The sequence below is a fragment of the Ptychodera flava genome, chromosome 6 (assembly GCF_041260155.1).
Source record: "Ptychodera flava strain L36383 chromosome 6, AS_Pfla_20210202, whole genome shotgun sequence".
Lineage (NCBI taxonomy): Eukaryota > Metazoa > Hemichordata > Enteropneusta > Ptychoderidae > Ptychodera > Ptychodera flava.
This window is the reverse complement of record NC_091933.1, coordinates 22,835,253-22,859,228: the sequence shown is the minus strand read 5'-3', so window position 1 is coordinate 22,859,228 and position 23,976 is coordinate 22,835,253. Positions and strand designations below refer to the sequence as shown.

The 23,976-nt window shown below is 38.9% G+C and overlaps 1 protein-coding gene across 3 annotated transcripts; it reads left to right on the top strand.

Annotated features, from left to right (window-relative positions):
• The first annotated feature begins 2,776 nt into the window (after positions 1–2,776).
• Positions 2,777–22,660, top strand: LOC139135187 (histidine ammonia-lyase-like). 3 transcript variants are annotated; one of them, XM_070702455.1, is made up of 19 exons: positions 2,777–2,907; positions 3,105–3,152; positions 7,807–7,881; positions 8,026–8,098; positions 12,916–12,982; positions 13,817–13,980; positions 14,328–14,467; positions 15,007–15,054; positions 15,171–15,222; positions 15,489–15,584; positions 16,087–16,235; positions 16,778–16,858; positions 17,118–17,183; positions 17,400–17,478; positions 17,756–17,845; positions 18,490–18,624; positions 18,927–19,035; positions 19,656–19,725; positions 20,897–22,660. In XM_070702455.1, the coding sequence occupies exons 2-19, from the start codon at positions 3,138–3,140 to the stop codon at positions 20,951–20,953; spliced, it is 1,566 nt and encodes a 521-aa protein (XP_070558556.1). In that variant the 5' UTR covers positions 2,777–2,907; positions 3,105–3,137; the 3' UTR covers positions 20,954–22,660. The 3 variants fall into 3 exon arrangements, with proteins under 3 accessions (XP_070558556.1, XP_070558557.1, XP_070558558.1); XM_070702456.1 differs by having other exon boundaries at positions 2,788–2,902; XM_070702457.1 differs by having other exon boundaries at positions 2,864–2,907; positions 8,026–9,705; positions 11,859–12,982.
• The last annotated feature ends 1,316 nt before the right edge of the window (positions 22,661–23,976 follow it).

The window sequence follows — 23,976 nt, the reverse complement described above, 5'->3', positions numbered from 1 at the left end:
TTGTAAAAGGATGAATATTGGAAAGAGAAGTCAAAATTTAAAAAATTTAAGAATGAATGATGTTACAAACATAATTCCCTCAACGGGCGATTCTTGAAGAGAATGTTTGGCCAAAATTATGCATTCTATCATGAAACCCCCTTTACTGAATTTTAACGATTAAAACGTTAGTGTCGTCGTCTCTCGCAAAAACAAGCACGGGAAGAGGGAAAATAAATTCTGTTGGCATGGTCCTGATAAGAAGACGTCATCGGCAATGTTTGTTTTGATGAAAGTCAAGTCTTAATTCTTTCCGATATCATTATTCCTGATCTGAAGTAACTTTACAGGCTTGAAATTAATTGAAGTGGCCGATTTCTCGGTTTTGTTTTTCAGCATAAGTTCTGCTATGGCGGCTATTTCGAATACAACAATAACAAACACAGTGACGTCCGGCCATTTTGAATTTTAAAACAACAGCATATTGCAGTGGCAGCCATTTTGAATTTTGAAACAACAGCAAACCGGACAGAGTGCAGTGTCAGCCATCTAGAATTTCGAGTGCTATTAAAACAGAGACCGGTTGCCGTTTAATTTGCAACAAGTAGTTGACGCTGATATTCCACCGAAAAATCCAAGGTGTCGCTCAATTTTCAGTGGCGTTACACATTTTTACACGTTCTGCCCCAGATTTCAAAAATATGTAGCAATACCCCCCAAAACAAGACAAACAAATCCAACAAACCAACAAAACAAAACGAAACGAACAAACAAATGCGAGGGCATATTTTCATGTTGAAAAGCCGAAACAAAGTTATTCACAGTGTATCTAGCCCGGTTAGACATATTGAAAAAAAAAAACTACACTAATCGCACCACACTATTTTAATCGCATCGTGTGCAAATGAGTAGAATCTCCTCCGCCCACAATATATATTTGTTCACGTCGCTATAGATCAATTCGCACTCTTGAAGGAACAAATGATCGATCGCTGAAATAATAGACACTGTGTATGTTGAAATCAATATACTCGAGATAAAAGCTACTGAATAGATTTCAACACAATGGAGAAATACTTTGCCAGAGAATCAACAACACAACTGCTGTTTCTCCTGACCATAAAAGGGAATGTTCCTTCCCCGCCAGTGAATATGCCACCAAACTTCTGAAGTCGAAAGCAAAAACAGTCCAAGCCAAGTATGTTTTCGAGAGTAAATGAAGATTGTTTGATAACTCACATGATCTTATACATACCCTGTCAATAGCACCCGACTGTTACACTACATTTTCTGTGTGTTGTTTGACTGTAAACTAAAGTTTCCTGTTCTACTCCCAATAAACAATATTCAGCTCGTCAATTCGGCATGTGCACGTGTAAATTGCATAGCTATTGTTGACAAGTAAATGAATGTCCGGACTAGAATTCAGGTGTAAGTAATAACAGTACAGTGCATTCTGCGTTGACACTATGTTGCCAAGTTGAATAGTTGGTGTTTGAACATGCTTTGGGGAGTGGTACAGTAACCTGCAATCGAGGTTCAAGCCAAAAATAGCACAGCTGTTGGCACTTCAATGTTTTTGGTTTCATCTATATGGTGACTTTCACTTTGAACCTGAGAAAAATGACCTCTCCCTCATCCAGAAAGTTATCCCTCTCTAATTTAAAAGGGCCAAACAAACGAAAAAATTACCTTCTCTTGGCAGTAGAACATTAATGGGTCAGTAAAATTTTGTTCAATCAAAGAGATTCAAAATGAACACACACACAAGTTGTAGATCAGAAACGTATTGCACAAAATTGAGAGTAATGTATGATCATTTGTCAAATGATCATACATTACTCTCAATTTTGTGCAATACTTTTCTGATCTACAACTTGTGTGTGTGTTCATTTTGAATCTCTTTGATTGAACAAAATTTTACCATCTAATTTTGTGAGAATTCAATTTTTTCCATAGAGTTTACACAGAGATGGAGCAAATTTTGAATTTCAAATATCAGTTTGCTTTTAGATCTCAATAACACGATCTATTGTTATAAAGTTTGCTTGTAAAAACTGATTTGTCCCTCTTCGGTACGTTTTCAAATTAAATTTATTTATTTCGGCTTTCCCTAAAATTACTAGTGACGCCGTGCGCTATGATGGCTGTACACGACAAGATGGCCGACGTGCAAAACTGCCGTAAGAAAATCAAACCTTGCAGTGTGTAGGGTAACCCACTTTTCCCATTTGTATTAAATGGAGCAGAGGAAAAGAACATTCTTTGATCTGGCAGGCGTCTTGAATATTCTCTGTACATGCTTGAGAAATGCTTGCACGTGATCAGCATGTTGAATATACAGAGGAATGTTCAAAATCTCCAAGTGCTATTGTAGTGCAAAAAAGCTGCAGCCTTATTGTTCTGCAAACAGTGGATTGCTGGAAGGCATTGGTCCCTGTGAACCAAAAACCCCAGCTATTTACGGCCAAAGTTTATAAAGCAAGAATTTTGAGAGGATAGGTGAAATATTAGGCTATGTTGGAGGTCGATCTCTTTGGCAAAGTGCCCGTTGTTGTGTTCCTACATGTTTAAAGCGGGAACGCCGCCATCTTATTTAGTGCGAAAATTTATGCTGTTCGTTGCTGAATCAGCAGAATCGAGGTGCCTTGGACGCCATCGCTGTATGTGCTTGTTCATTACAATTCGTTCTTCCGAACTATTGTAATATCGAAACGAATAATGAAAAGCTGTTAACTGACATCACGATAATGACAAAAAAGGCGTGGCCTTATAAAAAAACTTTGTGTCTTTTGCCAAAATTCCCTTAAGCTTTTCCCGGGGGTGCCGGAGTAAGTCGACGTCGGTGTGTATAAAATGTTTTCCGAAGTGGCGGAAAACGGCAAATTTTGAGCGACCGCACGAAGAGTTAAATCGGGCAAAAGTTGCGTATGTTGAAATATACATTTTCCTTTATTCTCAATCAGTCAGATTATTGCAATTTCTTATTTGTGATTTGAAGTGTTTTTGAACGTTCCTACTGAACAGTATGCATTTGGTAATTAACCGCGTAATCGAAAATTTTTGGGAAGAAACGAAAATGCTTTAAAAACACTTCTCATAAACTTGTATCTTACGCGTTTTAGACTCTGGGGTGAAGAAAGAGCCTTTTATCAAGCATGGCAGACAAGCAGGTAAGAGTTTTGAATGTCAAACTTTATTTCATGTGAATTGTATGCAGGGAATGTTTCGCCAGATAGCAAACTCAGCTATATGAAGAAAACGAATATTTCTTGATGTCGCTAGACATTTGTAAGCCGGAGTCCTGATATCAAACGTGTATACATATGGTTGCCGTAAACGAAATTTGAAATCAAATGCTTTCCTTTTTGATTATTCGATCGGTTAAAATTTTTTTGACCTGTTTTGTTTGTCAATTACAAAGATATGAACTGCTTTTCCATTCACCATTATCAAGTAAAAGCACCATCGACGGCTGATTCTAGTGCATGCTATACAGAAACAAATCAAAACAAAACAAAATAAAACCAAATAAGCTTGGTCAGCGGTGTTGCTTTCAACGTTCAGACTATCCGGCGAACATACAGCGTAGACAAATTTGAACGTAAAGGGCTCTTAAAATTGAACAGTATGCGTGCGTGAGACAGATCATACAAAATATCAGATATTTCGACCATTCATTAGATAAAAATTCACGGCAACTTTTGTTTATCTGTATCTCAATTTGAAGAAATTTTATGATTTGGCGTCCGTACAAATGAGCGTATGTTTTGGTGAAAAAAAAAATCAAAACAAGAAAAGAAGTATTTGTTTGACATTACTCACGCGATAAAATATACCTTTGTGATTCCATGAACTTGGCGAGAGATTCAACAATGTCTTGTCGTTACTTCGCGCTTGTCTCGCTCTAGGCGCTTTCTTAGCAACTGCAAATAGAAACACTGCGTCATATATCAGAATCAAAATGGCTTCTCTTGTAACAGTTTTGGAAAATACCCAAGCTCGTTCCGTTTACCTACAGTGAGCTACAGCGTACAGAGTATTGTGCGGCGTCGAGGATTCATATGACTTACCTATAGTCGCGCAGAGCGACCCCATCGATCGCACCAATCTGTATCCCTACATCTACGATATACAGTAACTCGTCACTCTGAGTAAAAGTCCCGCTGCCTGATGAAAGCACGGAACATTAAAAACCCCGAGTAAACATAGTTGTGAACACAGTAGGACAGGACATTTTTCCAACACCCAACAAAGTTGGCGACAGATTTTCTATTATAACGACAAAACTCCGACGCAGCTTAGCCGAGCTATAAACAAGCGCACTCTGGCAGAGGTCGTTCGCCTCTTGTCTGTATGGTCCGATTAATTGTCAGAATTTATTTTAATGTGAGCTTTAGTATTGCCAAACCCTGTTTGGAAAACATTACACAGACTTATTACTTTGCCACCGGGAGCCAGCATATTCTCAAAAGATGTTATAGCAAAAGTGGAATGTGATACGAAGAGTCAACAACGACGACATCAGAAAAAGTGACGAGTATTGCTTCGCTCGGTAACGAAAGCGCGTATGAGTCAGTTGTTTCATTGTGCAAAGAGATAAAACCGCAAAGAAAATAAAACAGTAGAAAGTGCTGTCGTCTACTCCCAACGTGATATATTCTTTATTAACTTTTAATAGAAAATAGTAATTTTATTTCAAAATGCGACGATACAGCATATGAATAGCACAAGCCGGGGAGCTTAGGTAAAACCTGAGCGAAATTTACCTATGAATTTGAACAGATGTAGTCCAGAGAGATAGGATGAATTTTCTAGCCTATAAATTGTGGCCGCAGGACAAGACTGAAAAGAAAGTGAAAGAATAGTGCCGATATCCTGTTTCTTAGAACGGCCGTCAATAGCCTTCATAAATGACGAGCTCTAAGCTGGCCAATGATTGGCCGAAAGGAAATAATTAGCTGTTGAACAATTTAATTATTCTCATACGCATTAGAAATGAAAGAGAAACTAAAAGCATTCAACGTAGTGAGAACATCGGCCTGCAGTTGGCGCTATTACAACCAAGTATGTTACCGAAAACTTCAAATTTAAAACTTCTAATAGGACAAGGCTGGCAAAATTTAGCCTTTCTCCTGTGTTTATCACCGTCGTCGAATCGCGAATATCGTGTTAAGACGTGTAGATCTCGTAATGAGGGAAACATGAGAAGCACGCAGTTACTCAAAGTAATAACCGATGGAAGATTGTAAAGGGCCTCTAGTCATACCAGTGTAGTGTCTAACACATCTGATTCGATCATACTTATAAAATATTGAAAAACAATCCACCCCTAAAAAACAAACAGCGATTACATGAGATGCCTTGGTTATGCACTGTACCCATTAAAGGACAAAAAATAACTGCAATTGACAAACAACGCCTACATGCCACGCGAGACAGAGCAACCCCCCCCTAAAATTGACAGCAGCAAAGGTATGCACGATACATATCCAGCTTTACATGTATTTAGGAAAATTGTCGGCAGTTGTTTAGCCAGTTCTCACTACACGCGACTAAAACTTGAGAACGACGAGAACATTTGTGCCAATTCAGCACGGCTTGGGATCCCAACTTTCACGACACTGACGACATTACAGCTCCTCTTGTCCACGCGCAAATTTGGCAAAATTACAATGTACTGGACCAGGTTATCGCCTTACTAGCAGTGCAAATGCATTGCATTCTAACACGTACCAGATATGAACAGGAGATGAACTGTATAGCTTGTCGCCTTATCGCCTTCAGTGAAGAGTTCAACCAACTGAATCTTAATGTCGACTGGCCGTAGTAGTAAAAGCTGAACATTAGAGCACATTGATGTCGGTTAGCATTGAAGAAAAGTAGGTTTTATCATTTTCATGAGGTCATGACGATGAATCACGTATGCGGAAAAATCGAAGTTAAGGTTCTGGCAAGAAAATTTTGACCTCTTCAGCCAAACGACGAGGACATTTTACAACTCGGAGGGAACATGGGTTGGGAACCAATCTCTCTCCTCCCTCCCTTCAACGTGTGGTATCGGCATTATAGTTTAGACATTGTATCAAAGTCCGTGTAGCGTACCTAAACAGCAAGGATATCGTACCGACACCCGAGTAATTTATTAATTAACGATATTTAAGTTCAGGACAACCCACTTATTTATGGTTTCCTTCAAATATAAACTCACAACTGGATTACTTGGTTATTCACCCTTGAAAACTAGTGGCGTAAAAAATAAACTTTTTTCCAATAAATGGTGTATAAAATCTACTATGTAAAAAGGTTACAAAAATCTGATCTGCAGAATAAACTGTAAAAACTACCAATCGTGCACAATATATGAGATTTATATACTTTCAAGTGGTGGATTTAATATTTTAAGAATAGAAAAGTTGGTGTCGTCGCATATTATGTTCCATTAAAAATTTGAATTTTCCGTTTTTTGGCTGAACGTACTACCGCAATATGTTTTTAGGCTGGAATGGTTGTAAACGCTGTCGAGTTCGTCATTAACTCATAAATTCTAATCGATCGCACCATTTATTGTCAAGTTATATTTCCTACAAGAGGTGGAGACCTTATTCTGGCCTTCAAATATGGATGACATGACTCTAAATTGAGATTATGTACCATCTGCATCCTGTCCACATTGAACACATAATCTGTATTGGTGTAAGCGAACATGTGTAAAAAGTCTGTACCCTTTCTTTCTCTCTTCAGAAAAGCTTTATTTCCTGTATGAAGGTGTTATGTTGAATGGCATCCAGATACACAAGGAGATATTATTTTGTAATTCCTGATATTTCATATCATGCTGACCAGTATGAAGCTCTCTGTACCTTGTTCAACTTACCAACTTTGGAGAAACGTCGCTGTTATCTTGATATGATGTTTTTACACAAGTGTGCAACTGGAGTTTATAATTTACCAGATGTTTTATCAAAGCTATGCTTTAATGCACCTGGCAAACTTTTGCGCACCTGTCCCACATTCAGACCACCTCGTAGCCGTATCAATGTTTTTAAATTTTCTCCTCTTAACAGATGTATGAGTAATTTTAATGAATTGTTTCGTAATAATCATAATATTGATATTTTTTATGACTCATTTAAGTCTGACATTAGACAAGTTATTTTTTAATGGCTGTTCTTGTTGAGTTGTTTGCTTTGTTTTTTGTCTGTGTGTGTGTCCTACACTTCATTTTAGTTTTGTAAATACTTTCTGTTTGGTGCTGTCTTGTTCAGTGTTTTTTAACCGTTTTCTTTTGAGCTTTTGAGGAACCTGTAAATGGGACTTGATCCCGTAGGATTTCCGAATAAATAAATAAATAAATAAATAAATAAATGTAGCTCACAATCGATTTCTCTGGTCCTGTACAGTGAAATTGGTGTATCGCCCGTGTTTGCGATGGAAATACTGACACTGATTATGTCTCTATTTATGTCAGTCCACATCAGTTTTTCCATGATAATTGAATCTGTATATTGTATGTAGTCACGGTCAATTCTTATATCATTTCCCACACACTCTCGGATATTAAACATTCAAAATAATATACATTATGAAACTTAAGTTATAATTCATAATTTTAATTGATAGGATGTAATTATAAGTCTATCGTTCTTTGTCAGCTGTATTCTCTGGATAAATTATGGGCAGTGCCTTACAGCGGAACTGCTTGTGAGAAAATGACCTCCTGTGGTGGGTTCATATTTTGGGTTTGTTTGTATGCTTGATCTGGCTTCCTGTAACAGTCTATTCGTCTAAAAAAATAAGGCAACAAAGTCTGTTGTCTCTTTCCAGGCCATAACCCTTGATGGCAATTCCCTGACAACTGGCGATTTGGTCAAACTTGGTTCAGGAAAGTACAACATAAAGGTAAGAATACACCCACAATGTGTTACTGTTATAACGCTTTAGGAATTTTATAACCGCAATAAATGACCTTCGCTAATTTAGACTAATATACCGGTTATATCATGTCGAAATTGAATTTTTGTCTTTTTGTGTCTGCCATTCCAGGTCGCTGATTCATCATGGGAGAAGGTAAAAAGCGCCAGGGGTCATTTGGACTCCATAATCCGTGAAGGAAAGGGTAATCTTAATTTTAGAATGCATCGCATATATTTTGCTGATCTTGGAATTCATGAATCGACTGCTAAATTTCTCTGATCCGATTTAACCATATTTCAGACCTTCTGTTTTATGCACAACAAACTCGCAAATTGCACGGGGTGGAAATTTGAATGCAACTTAATAGAGTATGACAACACAGCTATGTCTGACCATGTAATGCATTATGATACATAACGGGGATGGATGACCTTTGAGTACCATTTGACGGGATCGAATTTTCAAAAGGTCGTGTTTCATTAGAAGATTTAATATTCATTCCCCGCAAACGCTGTAAATGCTGGACAAGGCCCCCACATCACTGGTAGTGATGCTGTGCCCCGGCCAGCTACAACACCGGCGAAATTAAGGAATACCCAACTCATGTCTTTGTGGGTGAAATGGGCCACCAAATGGGTGACCATTCAATGAAAAACTGTATCTGTAAAATACATCGAATAGGCCACTAATTGATGACACGCAAACATAGTACAAAACGTGTGACCTTACAATAACTAACCTACTCATACGTGTGATAAAGTTGTAAAGATGAGATACATCAATTAGGCCACAAAATTGGTGACCAATAAACTGTCACAAAAACAAATTTCCTTACAATGATTAACATGCTCATAACTGTGAAATACATAAAGTGGGCCACAAAATGGGGGACCAATTTTCTTCTATATGCACGATTAATGATGTAAGAAGGTGAATTTATCGATATAGTCATGAAAGCGGACGGTCTCGGGCCAAGCTTGTGTGATTATCGAATCTCGGTTATCGGAACGCTTTACTTTTGTATACTCTGTAAATTAGTAGCTGTGAAGAGAGAATAACTTCGGCATTTCGAAAGTATCTAATTTTTTCCACGTGGATTTAGGAGTAAGTTCAGAACTCACTGCTTTGCAAAAAGTTGACTGAAACCATGTGGTGCATATTCAGTCTCTAAATGTTTTGTTACATCAACACCATGGCGTGTTTCAGTGGTAGTATTAAACATTAACCTGAACAAAACGTCCTTACACCGTCGGCCGTTGACTGAAGTCTGTAACAGAATGTGCTGACCAAGCACGTTTTTCTAATATAAAACATGACTGCCAGCAGTACTTAAGTGGGTTCAGGATACTCAAGAGGGCCCACCCGATTACCTTTTCAACATGTGCATGCCGACCGACGATGGCGAGTACCCAGGAGCCTCTTCTGGCGTGAAGAAATTTTCGCAGCTTCATTCGTATGCAGTAAAATGCAATATTTACCTGCGCGGCTGATTTCCTAAGAAGTATATAATCACCTTACGGACATAAACACTGTGGCATGTCGCAATACTTTTTTTACCGCGCCGGCCATTGATTCAACTCAAATCAACATAAGAATATGCTGCCGAAGCATGTTTCGTTACCCCCGCCCCCATAAATCCCGCGCGTGTCAACAGTTTCTAAGTGGATTCAGAATACTCAACTAGAATCAACCCGATAACTTTTTCAATTCCGAAATTGATAAGTACGAGGTCACCTGCATTTCCCACCATAGTCCGAAACATTGTCTCATTTCACGATTCAATTTATCAACAGTTGTGTTTAAAGGGCAGTGGTCGTCGCGCTGCGCGTGCGCGACTTCTTTGTTGATAAACATAATTTTTGTAAACATAAGTCTTCTCAACTTCCATCGGAGTGAGATGGAAGCGGTTCCTCAATTTGTAAAGGTCTCTGTAAGACTACAGATCATGCGACAGCAAAATATTAAGGTCGGAAACGAACTTCAGTGGTGTATGTAAGGCTTCGAACATTGAGACAATACACTATTATATCGCTGAGTATATATTACTGCATGGAGGTAGAAAGATCTTTCTTTCTACCTACATGATTACTGCACGAAGTTACGGTGAACAAATGGAGTTTGATCACGCGCGGTCACGTTGCTTGTACACAATGCTATGTAGAGTACTGCAATAAAACAGTAAAATGATCAACATTGTATATTTATTTAGGCCAGCAACAAGCAGAATGTCTCACACAAAAATTACACACAATGATCGGCAAGCAAGAGCAGGACACGGGAGATGCTGTTGCATCGATAAGGGATAACGGTCACCGCATTGACGTACACGCGGATATAAGATAATACGGCCCCACGACGTACAGTCCCCGCGACAGACTTGACTCACGACCCACTGTTGGTCACAATTGCTAACTTCTTCTAGTAATACGTGGCAAGAAATAGTCAAATAACAGGAAAGAATAGACAAAACGAGCGGATTTTCGCGGCATTTGACACGAAAATCACACGGCTACGCATAGGGACGTGTCGTGAGATCTGTGACTACAAAGGTAATGACAGTGATCGAACGGCCCAGTGTAGGCCTACCGCTGCTACGCAAACTTTACCTCCTGGTTGTTGGGCAGGTCTGAATCCTCGTTCAAGTGAGGAAACCCCACAAAAAGACCTATAAAAGTCCTTCGCTTGACTTGATACCTGTACTCGGAATCACAGGCGCTCCTTAGCTTGGTAGTCTGCTAAGTAGATCAATTTTCGGATCGATCTATTGATCCCGTAGTCGATATGCCCACCACTGCAACCTAAATACTCACAAGGTGTGCAACACAATCACTCAAAAAACACACCACCCGATTTGTCAACTGGCCGTGCGCTCGCACAAAACATTCAGAACTACACTCCCATATACCTAGTTGGATCACAAATTTAACCATCTCCTCGAAAATCACGCCGATGAACGTGTTACTCGCATTATCTTGAAGAAATCGGCCGTGTTTTGAGACCAAGCGCAGTGAAACGTGGCCTACAGAACGATTCTACCATATGACGTCATTTTTTCCACTGCTGATTGGTTCAACTATACTTAACCAGTGACGTCTTGCCATGACCTTTGTTTTGGCAGTTGATTAGCCAATCAGTAGTGGGAGTGTAGTTCTGAATGTTTTGTGCGAGTGCACGGCCGGCCAGTTGACAAATCGGGTGGTGTGTTTTTTGAGTGATTGTGTTGCACACCTTGTGAGTATTTAGGTTGCAGTGGCGGGCATATCGACTACGGGATCAATAGATCGATCCGAAAATCGATCTATTTAGCAGACTACCCAGCTAAGGAGCGCCTGTGCTCGGAATTATCAGTTGCACCACACCACGTAGGTTGGGGTGGGGGCAAACTTCGTAGTGGGGTCGGATTCTCCACAGCCGAACGGAGAGCGCCATATACCCGATTCTCTCGACACCGAAATTCACGCAGACCACGGAACAGATTCTCCTTACTCAGCTGCTGCAGCGGGCATTGCTCTGCCAGATACGTAGATTTCTGTTGCTTGCGTTATTGTCGACTGTACTCCTGTTGGGCTCTCGTCTTTGCCAGCGACGTTGTGGACTTAGAGCCCGGTCATTTGATAGTGTGTTGGCGTATTACTGTAACACGCGTACGGGTAAGTGTTCTCAAGTACGCTCGAGCGATAACAGTAGCCGAGCCCAATTCAAGAAAATCATGATCAAATGTGATCTCAATGTAGCGTGTATTCAGCAGATATTTAACTCAGATTAATTGACCTGTTATTGCGTGTTAGCTTTGGTAAGTGGGAATGCTTGGGACAGACCGTCCGCCGCTTTAACAAGTGGCAATATCGCAACCATTGGAGTAAAACCGTAACTTAGTGTGGCGGCCTTGGATATGTTTACAACAGGGGGGGGGGACCCCCTCACGAGCATGAGCAGCGCGACGACCATTGCCCTTTAAGGAGAAGCAACTCCCTTCTTTTACACAATTTTGTATGGTTTTTATAGAGTCATTAATCAGATTGAGTATTTCTTATAAATGTAAAAATGCTCACTGAATTATGTGGATGGCGAAATAGTGAACCTCGTGGTTCTATCCCAAGCTCACAAAGCTTCCCTTGGGTGGCTTTGAACCATGTCGTGCGATAGAAATTTACACCAGCTTGCGTCAGAACAACAAAAAACTTCAGTAAACATTTCAACGAAAGTTGCCTCGTTTGTTGGACCGTCATATTCACAAAACGGAATAGCCGTGTCAAGACGAGCGACGGTATGTGCTGTCAGTGGAGGTCATGACCTCATGGTACGAACTCCTCGTTAACTTCATGATTCTCCAAACCAGCTCATGCAGTGGTTGTATGGACCGACACACCTGCACACAGACAAGTAGGTCAGCAAGACCACGTTAACATTTAATCATGATTATCAGTCGGCCAGGGGCCACTGATAGAGGAATAAACCTAAAATTTGGATAACTGAAACTTCACATTTTGTGACAAAGAAAACAAAGACATCAACCTTGTTTTTGTGTGTTGTGTTTCTTACTTGTAGTCGTATGCCCCACTTTTGTTGACTCGATACATTACGATTAAGTAGATCAAGATGTTCTAGTTGTGCAGGCAGTCATCTGGAATGCAAAGAATGGCTTCCTTGTTTCGTTCACCGCTTTTAACGTTTTGGATCGTTTCCAGCGCACTGTTTACATGGCAGCTTTTTTCTAAAAACTAGGCAAGGTTAACGAACCCTCGAGCAGGTAAACTTGCCATAGTTTATGATAGGGATAAAGCGTTCTTTAGCTCGAAGCAACAAAACTGTGTTTAAATGAACCAATTTTCGCCATTTGATTTATTCGGCTTTTAAAAAGGTAGATTTCGTATTTCACAGAGAAAGCCAATATAGACGCGGATTAGATGATATCTTGGGTGAAAAATATCTTTTGATTTTTACCTTTCTCTCATCGATTCGGGTACCTTGCTTACACGTTGTGTGACCGATAGCCCTTTCCTTCGATTTTTCCACCAGTTGCCTATGGGATAAACACCGGCTTCGGGAAGTTCGCCAACGTCGTTGTTAGTCCGGATAAATTAAGGTATGCCGCGTCCTGTAGCTTGCAGTACAATCAGTGTTGATGAATGCTTAAGCAAACCTCTTGATGGCGCTGGTATAGAGACCTGATACCGGGTAAATCTCGTGGAAATGTATTATCAGAGACACTAAATATATGCACGGCCATATTACATATGATTTATTTGTAGCTGAAGTAACGTGGTTCGATCTATCTCGTTTGTTTATATTTTATATAGACTTACATTTACATAAAAATATGACCGTTGATATTACATACAACACACACACAGACACGCACACATATATTTCGTGGTCAATTATTGACAAAGCATCGAGCTACTCTAACATAAGCAAACGGTGTAATCTTTGTATATCAGAATAGCGGCACATTATCAACGCTGACAAATGTACGCTATTAAACAAACGCTCTGAGTTGGTTTCACAATGTCGCCACCGAAAGAATTATCATTTATCAAATTTTAACACCACCTACAAATAGAATGGTACGTCCCAAACACATAAATGAGAGAATCCTTTCGCTTCTGTCTGAAGATTGCAGGATGCATGAAAATTAAGTAACAGATATTATTACTTTATACTTGAAGTAATTTGTGTTATTATTTATAAAGCTCTGCTGTCGGCATCGAGCACTTTAATTTCCCACGAGGACGTCTGTTTTTATATATACATACATACATACATACATACATACATACATACATACATACATACATACATATATATATATATATATATATATATATATATATATATATATATATAATATTATACTTTTACATTAACTGTTGACAAACATGCAATCATCAATCTTGTGTATATTTTGATGCTCTTTAAGTGAACTGCAAGAAAACCTGATTCGATCACATTCTTCTGGTGTCGGGGAGCCACTGAGTCCTCAGAAGACCCGGATGTTGATGGCTTTGCGCATCAATGTCCTGGCTAAAGGTCACAGTGGAATTACAGAGAAAGTTCTAAATCAATACATTGATGCGTTCAACGGTAGGTATTTCCTCGCGGCCTTATTTTTCTGTGTCAGAATGCCTGTTGACCAACTTTCGCCTCGCAGTTTTGTTGCACATTTTATTATGAGTGCAAACGGGCGACTTGAACCGGGACTTGAACCTCAACAGTTGCGACCGCCAGCGACAGCGGATCTCATCTAAAATATAGCGAAATCCTCGCATGTCAAATAATCAGAAAACGCACAATCGATAATTACTCTTTGGTGAGGATAGAGACATGACAGTACTAATACTATCTTATTATCTTGTACAATCATGAAGACCCACTATGCATCACTTCATTTTGAGATTTCTTTTCATTTTATCTTTGGATCCTTCCAACAGTGTCCTGTCTACCTTACGTACCAGAGAAAGGCACCGTGGGTGCCAGCGGGGACCTGGCACCGCTTTCGCATTTGGCATTGGGCATGATGGGTGAAGGCAAAATGTGGAGCCCGAAAACCGGACTGAAAGAAGCAAAGGAGGTAGGTCGAACACCATTATGGTTATACAGAACAGTCAGCAGGCCAACGTAATTTGCATAAATGCTGATTGAAGGAAAGATAGCTGTGCTGCATTGTGTCTTCTTTCCAGGGAACAAAAACAACAAATGAACGCATTTCACGCGTTAGCATTAATAATGCATAAATAGATGCTTATCCATGTACTTTCATTTATAGGCCTAGAAAGTGTTTATACTCTTGTGAAAAAAAAAATGAATGGCAGTACGAGTTACAATGACGACACGGAAACAACAAGTACAATGTATGTCAATATTTTTGAAAACGGGCTGTCTGTTGTTTTAATTTCCCGCTTGTTTATAATCGGTAACGTCTTCCAGAATACATTTCTAAGCAGATAATCTTGTAAATTATGCATGTAAATAATGATGACAAATGTCAAGCTGATGATAAATTTATTCTCTCTCTCTCTCTCTCTCTCTCTCTCTCTCTCTCTCTCTCTCTCTCTCTCTCTCTCTCTCTCTCTCTCTCTCTCTCTCTCTCTCTCTCTCTCTCTCTCTCAGGTGCTAAGTCATCATGGACTTGAACCGATCACATTGGGTCCTAAAGAGGTAAGGTCATAAATTGTTAAATTTGAGATTCCGGGAATAGAGCTCAATCTTATAACATTTTCTAACACACAACACGCAGTTAGGCATTTAGTTCTTGACTTTTCAATCTGTTGCAGGGATTAGCTCTGATAAATGGTACTCAGCTCATCACTTCCATTGGAGTTCTAGGTAAGTAAAATATAATTCAGCTAAACTACAAGATAGATAGATAGATAGATAGATAGATAGATAGATAGATAGATAGATAGATAGATAGATAGATAGATAGATAGATAGATAGATAGATAGATAATGGCACACACACGTATCATGCACAATCAGAAATGTACACAACGGCGTGTGTATTTATAGTGTCATCGAGCGCTTCTACTCCTCCAAGTTATCGATTTGGTAAAATTATATTTAGTAATTCAAATTTTGCTTCTAATGATCAGCGTTGGAGAAAGCTGCTGCTATCGCAAGACAGGCTGACGTCATAGCAGCCATGACCTTGGAGGTACTGGAAGGAACAAACAAAGCCTTTGACAGCGGTAAGCTACTGCCACCATACCACCATATCACTGGTGAACACTGAATACTTATCCGATGATGGATATACACAGTTATACATCGAGCAATGAGGGTGGGCAGTGATCTGTATGCTTCCTATTTTACCTCTCGAAATGTCATTATTGAATTGAACTCACTCGCTCATGCGCAGATGTTTCAGAAGAGATAGAAATAGTTGAACAAACACAGTTTTATGAATTAGTTGGAAATAACGGACGAAATCTCGAGTGGACATCTCGAATATACCGAGATATTGGATAAATGTAGCACCGGCACTGCAAAAGAAAAAAAATCCACTTATGTGAGATAAAAGGTAACTTGGAAGACTTTCCTCATTTCATTTCTAAGTCTCGTGAGATCCCGCAGCATGTTTTAAAGAATGTTGTCGATTCGAGTGTGTCTAAATATAATTGTACATGATTTTTTGTATGTCTCGAGACAACATTATTTCTGTCAAATGATGTTTCCCTCACTTTGTAACAGATATTCACAAACTAAGACCGCACAAAGGTCAACAAGCCGTTGCATCCAGGTTCCGTGCTTTGCTCGATTCTGAAGTTCATCCATCAGAGATTACAAAGAGCCATAAAGAGCATGTACAGGATGCCTATACACTGAGATGCTGCCCACAGGTAAACAACCCTACCACCCTAAAATACAATGTACTGACAAACACTAAGAGGGTGTTAATTAATATAACAGGACGAACAAAGAACTTCTCAATTTTCGCCTTATACTTTTTCTTACTAAGTGAAAATTCACCCACACATAGGGTTGCCCTGACGACTTCTCACCGTTTCCGCCATTAACTTGTAAAAATAAATATTTATGTTTTCAGGAATGACAAAAATAATACATTGATTATGATTAAAACTATGAAAGTTACACGTCAAAGGAAGAGACGACAAGGTTAACCAACGAACTGCAATTTCAAAGGGACAACAAAAGACCGACTCTCTGACAGCAACGACCGATGCCGCTGAATGCTATGTGGATGACGGAAAATCAGTAAAACTAAGGCTCTCCTCATTAACTCCCTTCATGAATTAAAAAAATTCAATCTATGTTTCAATTATGTGTACTTGACGGCTGACAATCTAAACACCCACATTCTACGTTTGTAATATGGTTTATCTTTTTACTCTCACTGACATGTTTTTCCTTTTCTTCACAGGTACATGGAGTTGTTCATGACACCATCGATTTTGTACGTGGACTTTTAACAACCGAAATGAACAGTGCTACAGACAACCCTGTATCCCTTCAACAGTTTTCTTAACATAAACATTATGTATGTATGTATGTATGTATGTATGTATGTATGTATGTATGTATGTATGTATGTATGTATGTATGTATGTATGTATGTATGTATGTATGTATGTATGTATGTATGTATGTATGTATGTATGTATCTCAAAAAAGATGTATCTGTGCATGTATTCATGCAGGCATGTAACAATATTTATTATAAAATCTGATAATCGTTTGGGTCTTTAACTATGTGTAATCAGATGATTTTCCCAGATAGGCATTTGATCTTGTCTGGTGGTAACTTCCATGGAGAGTACCCAGCTAAGGTATGTAACATCGATATTGGTAATATTGTAATACATTTTTCACAGTGCAGCCTTTTTTATTATGCAATATCATCAAAATTAGGTCAGAAGGCTCTTTTAACGAAACTTTCGAAATTCAAATTGCTGGTTTTCCCCCAACTTGTAGAACCCAGGAGTGTTTTGACTGGTTCAGAGTTTCTATGCAACGTAACGGCTTTGTTCTTGCCACCAATACAGGCTCTCGACTACTTGGCTATTGGTGTCCACGAACTAGCCAACATCAGTGAGAGAAGAATTGAAAGGCTTATCAACCCAGGTGTGTATGGGTGTGTTAGATGTCGCCGTATTTTTGTAGGGCTGGTGACTTACACTTCCAAGAAACTCAATGGTCAAACCAAAATTCATAACAGAAAGCTTTCCATGCATATCTCAATTTGACTCATACATATTATTTTGCTCATTATTAACTCGGGTTGACTGCATTCATTGAATGTTACATGGTACAATGTGTTATGGCTCCAAAAGTTAAACACTATTTTAGAAAATACTGAAACGGAACCTATTTTGTTTATTTTACACATCTTACTATACAGCATACAGTGAGCGTCTGCCAGCATTTTTGGTCGCCGAGGGAGGCTTAAACTCTGGCTTCATGATTGCGCATTGCACTGCTGCAGGTCTAGGTAAGTGAACTTTTTGTGACGCTTCTTTTCAAGAGCATCTTGGTTTTTCACGACAAAATTAATGACAAACTAAGTACAAGTATTTCATTGGGAAACCTATGAAGGTAGAATGCGCCTTAGGGACAGATAATCTGACTCTCAAACTTTTATGCTATTTTGGTACACCGCTTATGGGGGGGGGGGGGCTTATTTTGAAACTCATGGAGGAACTAAAGCTTTTCCTAGCTTGTTTTTTATGAAAATCGAAAGTTTAATTTTTCTCCATATAATTAACACAGGGATTGCTGGCATCTTGAATTTCAAATATCGGTTTCTCTCCAAAATTTGCACGGTAACCCCCGATTTTATTCTTGCGTTTGAAAACGATTGCTTGAAAGTTCCCGTTAGGCAAGTTCGCAAAAAAAGTTTAAGTTTTCAATTTCGAGGCGCATACTACCCTAATGACGATACCTTCTGTTTTAATGTGCAGGGCATCTGTCCTGATGGTACGATATCCAACTATTTTTGCTGATGTTGCTTGAAATATCGCTATCAATAACTGTGATTTACGATATCTGGTTCAGTTTGACCCGCGTTGACCCTGACGAGAATCTTTTCTTGCCCTTTTTATTTGTGAACGAGTCGTGGTGTTATTTGCCCCGCAGTTTCAGAGAACAAAGTCCTGACGCATCCATCGTCCGTGGATTCGCTGTCGACCAGTGCTGGCACCGAAGACCACGTGTCCATGGGTGGATTTGCAGCAAGAAAGGCGTTGACAGTGGTTGAACATGTCGAACAAGGTAAGCTCGCTCCCACCTGCCCCTTTGAAGATTTATTCCTTGTGAAATATGTGGTTGTCAGACATCGTTTGGTTATCTTTACATATATGTACACAGGGCCTCCTAAATCTTTGTGGTGTCGACATAGGTCCACTTAAATTATGATCTCGTACACGCTCCCCTCAAACTAATCATGAATGCATATCAACAACAAATACCTACTCACCTCTGATGATTTAAAAAAAAAAGTTTTGCTCTTTAAAGATGGTATGTTTTTATAATTTACTGGCAATATTATCAGTCCTAAATTTGATTTGTTACAGTCCTGGCTATCGAACTGTTGGCAGCCTGCCAAGGGAAAGAATTTCGGAATCCACTGAAAGCCACGGAGCCGCTAGAAAAAGTGTACAAGCTGGTCCGCTCTGTTGCCAAGTAATATACAAAGCTATTCGATCAACTGTCAACACTTTTTAATGTGCTCGATACTGTTTATTGATTCTGTCAATTATTAAATGACAGATCGGTACTGAAATATGTATATGTTTCGACTGGAGATTGCAATATCTGAGTCACGAATTGACTCAATGTTGAAATGCTCCCAGGGAGCTGACGTTAAGAATTATTTCACACTCAGTTAAACCCAGAAACACGACCAAATGCAAAGCATTAACCTTCTTAACATGACACAATGTTTAGAATAGAAAAGCTTGTTGGCAAATGTATTTTGGTCGGGACAAGAGTTCATTACTCAACTCATGGACATCTAACACAGCAGACAAGCACATTTGGTTGACAAGATGAACGCCAGGCATTTGCAGCAAGAGTTTTGGCGTAGAACAAGAAAAATTGATTTTACCAAACAGACTCACAAATGATGGAAAGAACCTCAAATGTTACAGTTAATTGAGATCTTAGTTCACCTGCAAGCTATATGTGTTCAGCGAGAATAGTGAAGGATCTCTGACCCCTCTCTTGAAATACTTTACAATTGATGACCCATATTTTCCCGACATATTTTCTGACGTTTGACCTCCGGTTTTTTTGTTTTTCAGACCATGGGATAAAGATCGCTTCATGGCTCCGGATATTGAAGCAGTCACCGAACTGCTCCGTGAAGAAAAGGTAATGTAAAGCATGGATGCACATGTAATGAGCTGTGCAAAACTCGAGAATGTAACGTTAGTCGTAGAATTGACCAAGGCTAACGCAATGGTCGAAGCACTGGTGTGACCCCCAACACACACACAAGCTGGCCTAAAAAGACTGGCTTGAGTATAATTGGTATCACATGAGAAACAGAGAAGACACAATATTGAAAATTTTTTAACATTTTATCAATAACGTAAATCAACTTACCGAAGAGGAAAGAAAAGACAGACACATAATCGATCAGCGAAAGTGAAAGTGAAAGCGAGTGTTACATTATAATGACAGATCACATGGTAGGACTTTCGATGTTTGAAAGCTGTACCTTGTTAAGGTAGAACGCGCCTCGAGGACAGATATTCGGACTCTCAAACTTTTACAATTCTTTTCTGATCTACCACTTGTTGGGTCCATTTTAAAGCTCTTGGAGAAAGAAAAAATCTCACTGTCTTAGTTTGAAAATCGTGAATTTTATTTTTACTCCATAGAGTTAACACAGGGATGGCGGCCATTTTGAATTTCAAATATCGCAAAATGTTGAGTTATTTGTATAGTTAGTTCCAAACTTTGCACGGTTACCCCTGACTTTGATTGTTTGTTTGTTAAGAGAATGGTTGAGAGTTTCATTTAGAAAAGTTTGAGCAAAAGTTTAAGTCTTATACTTTCGAGGCGCATACTACCTTAACAAGGAACCTCATCCATTTTGGGAGTCTGAGGGAGCTGCTTAAATGCTGTTCCAAAACGGACTGTACAATCTCAGGGTAAAACACTCCAGTGGCCCATAGCATCGGAATGTTAAATTAAAATGCTCAATTACAAGTATTTCATGGATAGAGTTTCACACATACTCGAGATTCTAAGATTTTATCATTTACATAAATCAATCGACACGAGAAGAAGGAAAGGCAGAAATATATTAGAAACGATAGTGAAAGTGACAGTGAATATATATTGTAAGTTTCTCATTGTAAGTTGTTGATCTACCCTGATCGACAGTAAGATGTCATGATTTGAACATCTCCGCTCGAGATCTGATTACTGTGGTTCTTTTTTGTAAAATGACTCTATCGCAAGTATGTGAGATTCTTATACGCGTGAAAAAATTTACTGAACGTTTAACCTAAATAAATCATGTGTTTTCTTTCAGGTGTGGGCTGCCGTGAAGCCATTCATCGACAACTACGAGCGTCAGATGTCCTCCTAAACGCTACGCAACAAATGAGAGTCATCGGACAACCAACACTCTTGTAGGGATACATTTCTTGATCTGTATTGTGGTTTATTAATTGTATTTTCAATCTTTTAATCCTCTTGAACTGTACTGGATGACGTTACCTGTTCCTAACAGAAGCTTTATCGTCTGAGAGTGATGTCAACTGAAAATGGCTACCATAACAATGTCATTTAACTTCACGTTTGTCTTCCTTGTTACTTCCTGTTACGTTCTTCGAACGAATTTGCTAATGTCAACTGCAACCAAAATATTGTTGATTCCAACAGGATTTGAAACGCTGATGGAATGACAATGTTATGGACTAGTCTTTCCTTCTGATCGTCATTCATTACCTTGAATTTGACTTCATTTAATGATAGGGATAGCAAATTTAACATAAGATAATACAAGTAAGTTTCATTATTGTTTGGAAGGGTTGAGGTAAATGTCAATACATCACTTTTTCCACAAAATCTGTTGAGGCTCTATCTACATAATTATCAACTCGTGAACACAGTCTGTCAATTTATATGATAGACATCGCTTCGACTGTCTTTAATGAAACGAACGGATACGAATCGTATGCTAAAGATGCTCATCAAACGATGACAATTTATCCGATACAATATGCGAATGCCACTTTTTCAGGAAAACGCTGATAGACATCATAGGAAACTAGAGTGTGAACATGATTTCGAATGAATATTAACATCCATTGAGCTTCGTAGACCAGTTGACTAGATAACACAGGGTGAATCGGCATTACCGCTAGAGAAATGGTGATCTTCTTCACAGTATACGTTCCCTTATAAAAAGTACTTCTGTATTGCATGGAAACACATTCCCTTCACCGACTCCACGAACAACCGAGCTCCGCGAAAGAACGTTTAGAACGCTGAACTTCTTACTTTCGGCCTTGTTGTAAAATACAAGTTTCAGTGAGATTGCAATTTGAACTCTTAGTCTTAAAAAAAACCCTCGCCGTTGACAATGTTATGATTCAAAATATAACTCATAACACTGTATTACTGAAAGGATTTCCTACTATATCAAAACTCTCAATCCATTGCAAAGTTTTTATAGAATATATAAGATGGCTATCTTTTACATGTCAATCAGATGACATGGCTAACTTTTATCGTGAATGGAACTCAAATGTTGACATGGCTCATTGATATCGAAGTTCACGAATTGTGGCCAAGTTTTATAAAGTTAAACAGAATATATAACATGGTGTATGTAAACCTGATAATATGGCTACCATGTATACTGAATGTAGCTCACATATGCATGTTGACATGGCTAATTTCTATACACACTATGTAGAATAGTGTATCATGGCTAAGTTTTTTCAACTCGGTGTACTACACTTATGATATGGCTAATGTATATGTAAGTTGTAGTCATAGACTATCTGCAACACAGATTTTATGGTTAACGTATGGATCCAATAAAAACGATAACATCGCTAAGTTGTAGACTCAATTGTATGTGTGGTAATTCTCAAATACCACTATCATGTATGTCATCAACCAAAAGTGTTTATGTTATCTTATTGGCAATAGTTCAAAAGTAATCAGACGTGTTTGTATAGTGTCAATACAATTATTAATACGTTCGGTTGGTAGAGCAAGGTAACCATGGATCAATAAATATACAATTACTTATGGCTAATAAACAACACCGAGCAGTATTAAAGGTTGCCGCGTATGTTTCTTTCTTTCATGTGTCGTGTTTGATAAAGAGTAAACTTTCAGAGTGTGCATGTGAGTGTGCAAGTCTCTGCTTGTCTCGACTATTGAATTGTATCAATGAAACCCCAAAATCAACATATCTATAACTCCGACGACTGCGGCATGCTAGCAGTTCATGGTTACCCCTACAGGCACTTGGTATCGTGTATTATGACATCAGTGGTTCGAGATGGTCCTTCTTGACGTTACAAGTAATTTGTTTCTCGGGCCTGGTTGTTTATAGCCTCGCACGACCATTGCTTTATTGGCTTGGTTTTAGAGTCACGATAATTCACAAGGTGACCTCAGTGACGAGAATGACTTTCAAAATCATGAAGTAGATATGTGTAGTAGTTAGGGACCCAAGCCTATGGGCTGTGCCCTACTGTTTTTGTAGGCGATCAATATTCTTCTTCCTCTTCATGTTCTTCCCGAACTTTTTTGCTCACCTAGGATTTTTCAAAAACCTTAAAATGGCTTCTCCTGATGACCTAGGGGTCTGGTCGATTTGAAAGATGGTGTATAGCAAGCATGGCCTTAGGTCTTTGATATTTGTTAATAAAATCGCGCGGTCACGTGACCTTGGCCGCCATATTGGAATTTTGAAAAATACCCATTTAATCTTTAAAAATGTTCTTCTTCAGAACCAACACTGAAATTTTTCTCGTATCATCGTTAGTATGAGCACTTTCAAGTTTGCAAAAGGTGACGTCACGTGGTTTTGCAGCCATATTGGGTTTTGCGAATATCCCGATGTAATCTTTAAAAATCTTCTTTCCCGCAACCAACGCACCATTTACTTTGAAATTTCACTTGTGTCATCCTTAGTGTGAGTACTTTTTAGTTTGCGAAAATCATTTTTATCGGTCACATAGTTTGGCAGCCATATAGAGTTTTGCGAAAAACCTACGATTACCAGCGAATGACATTAAAAAAATCTTCTTTTCGAGAACCATCGCACCATTTGAACTGAATTCCTGCTCATATTATCATTAGTATAAGTACTTTCAAGTTTGCGAAAAGCATGTGGATCGGGCATGTGGTTTGACCGCCATATTGGATTTTCAAATAAATACCAATATTATCTTTAAAAATCTTCTTCTCCAGAGCCAATACACCGTTTGAAGTGAAATTTGACTCATATCATCCTTAGTGCGAGCATTTTGAAGTTTATTTGGGAAAAACTTTCAATCGATCACGTGGTTTGGCGGCCATATTGATTTTTGTGAAAACCTTTGAATAATATACAAAAAATCTTCTTCTTCAGAACCACCCCACCAT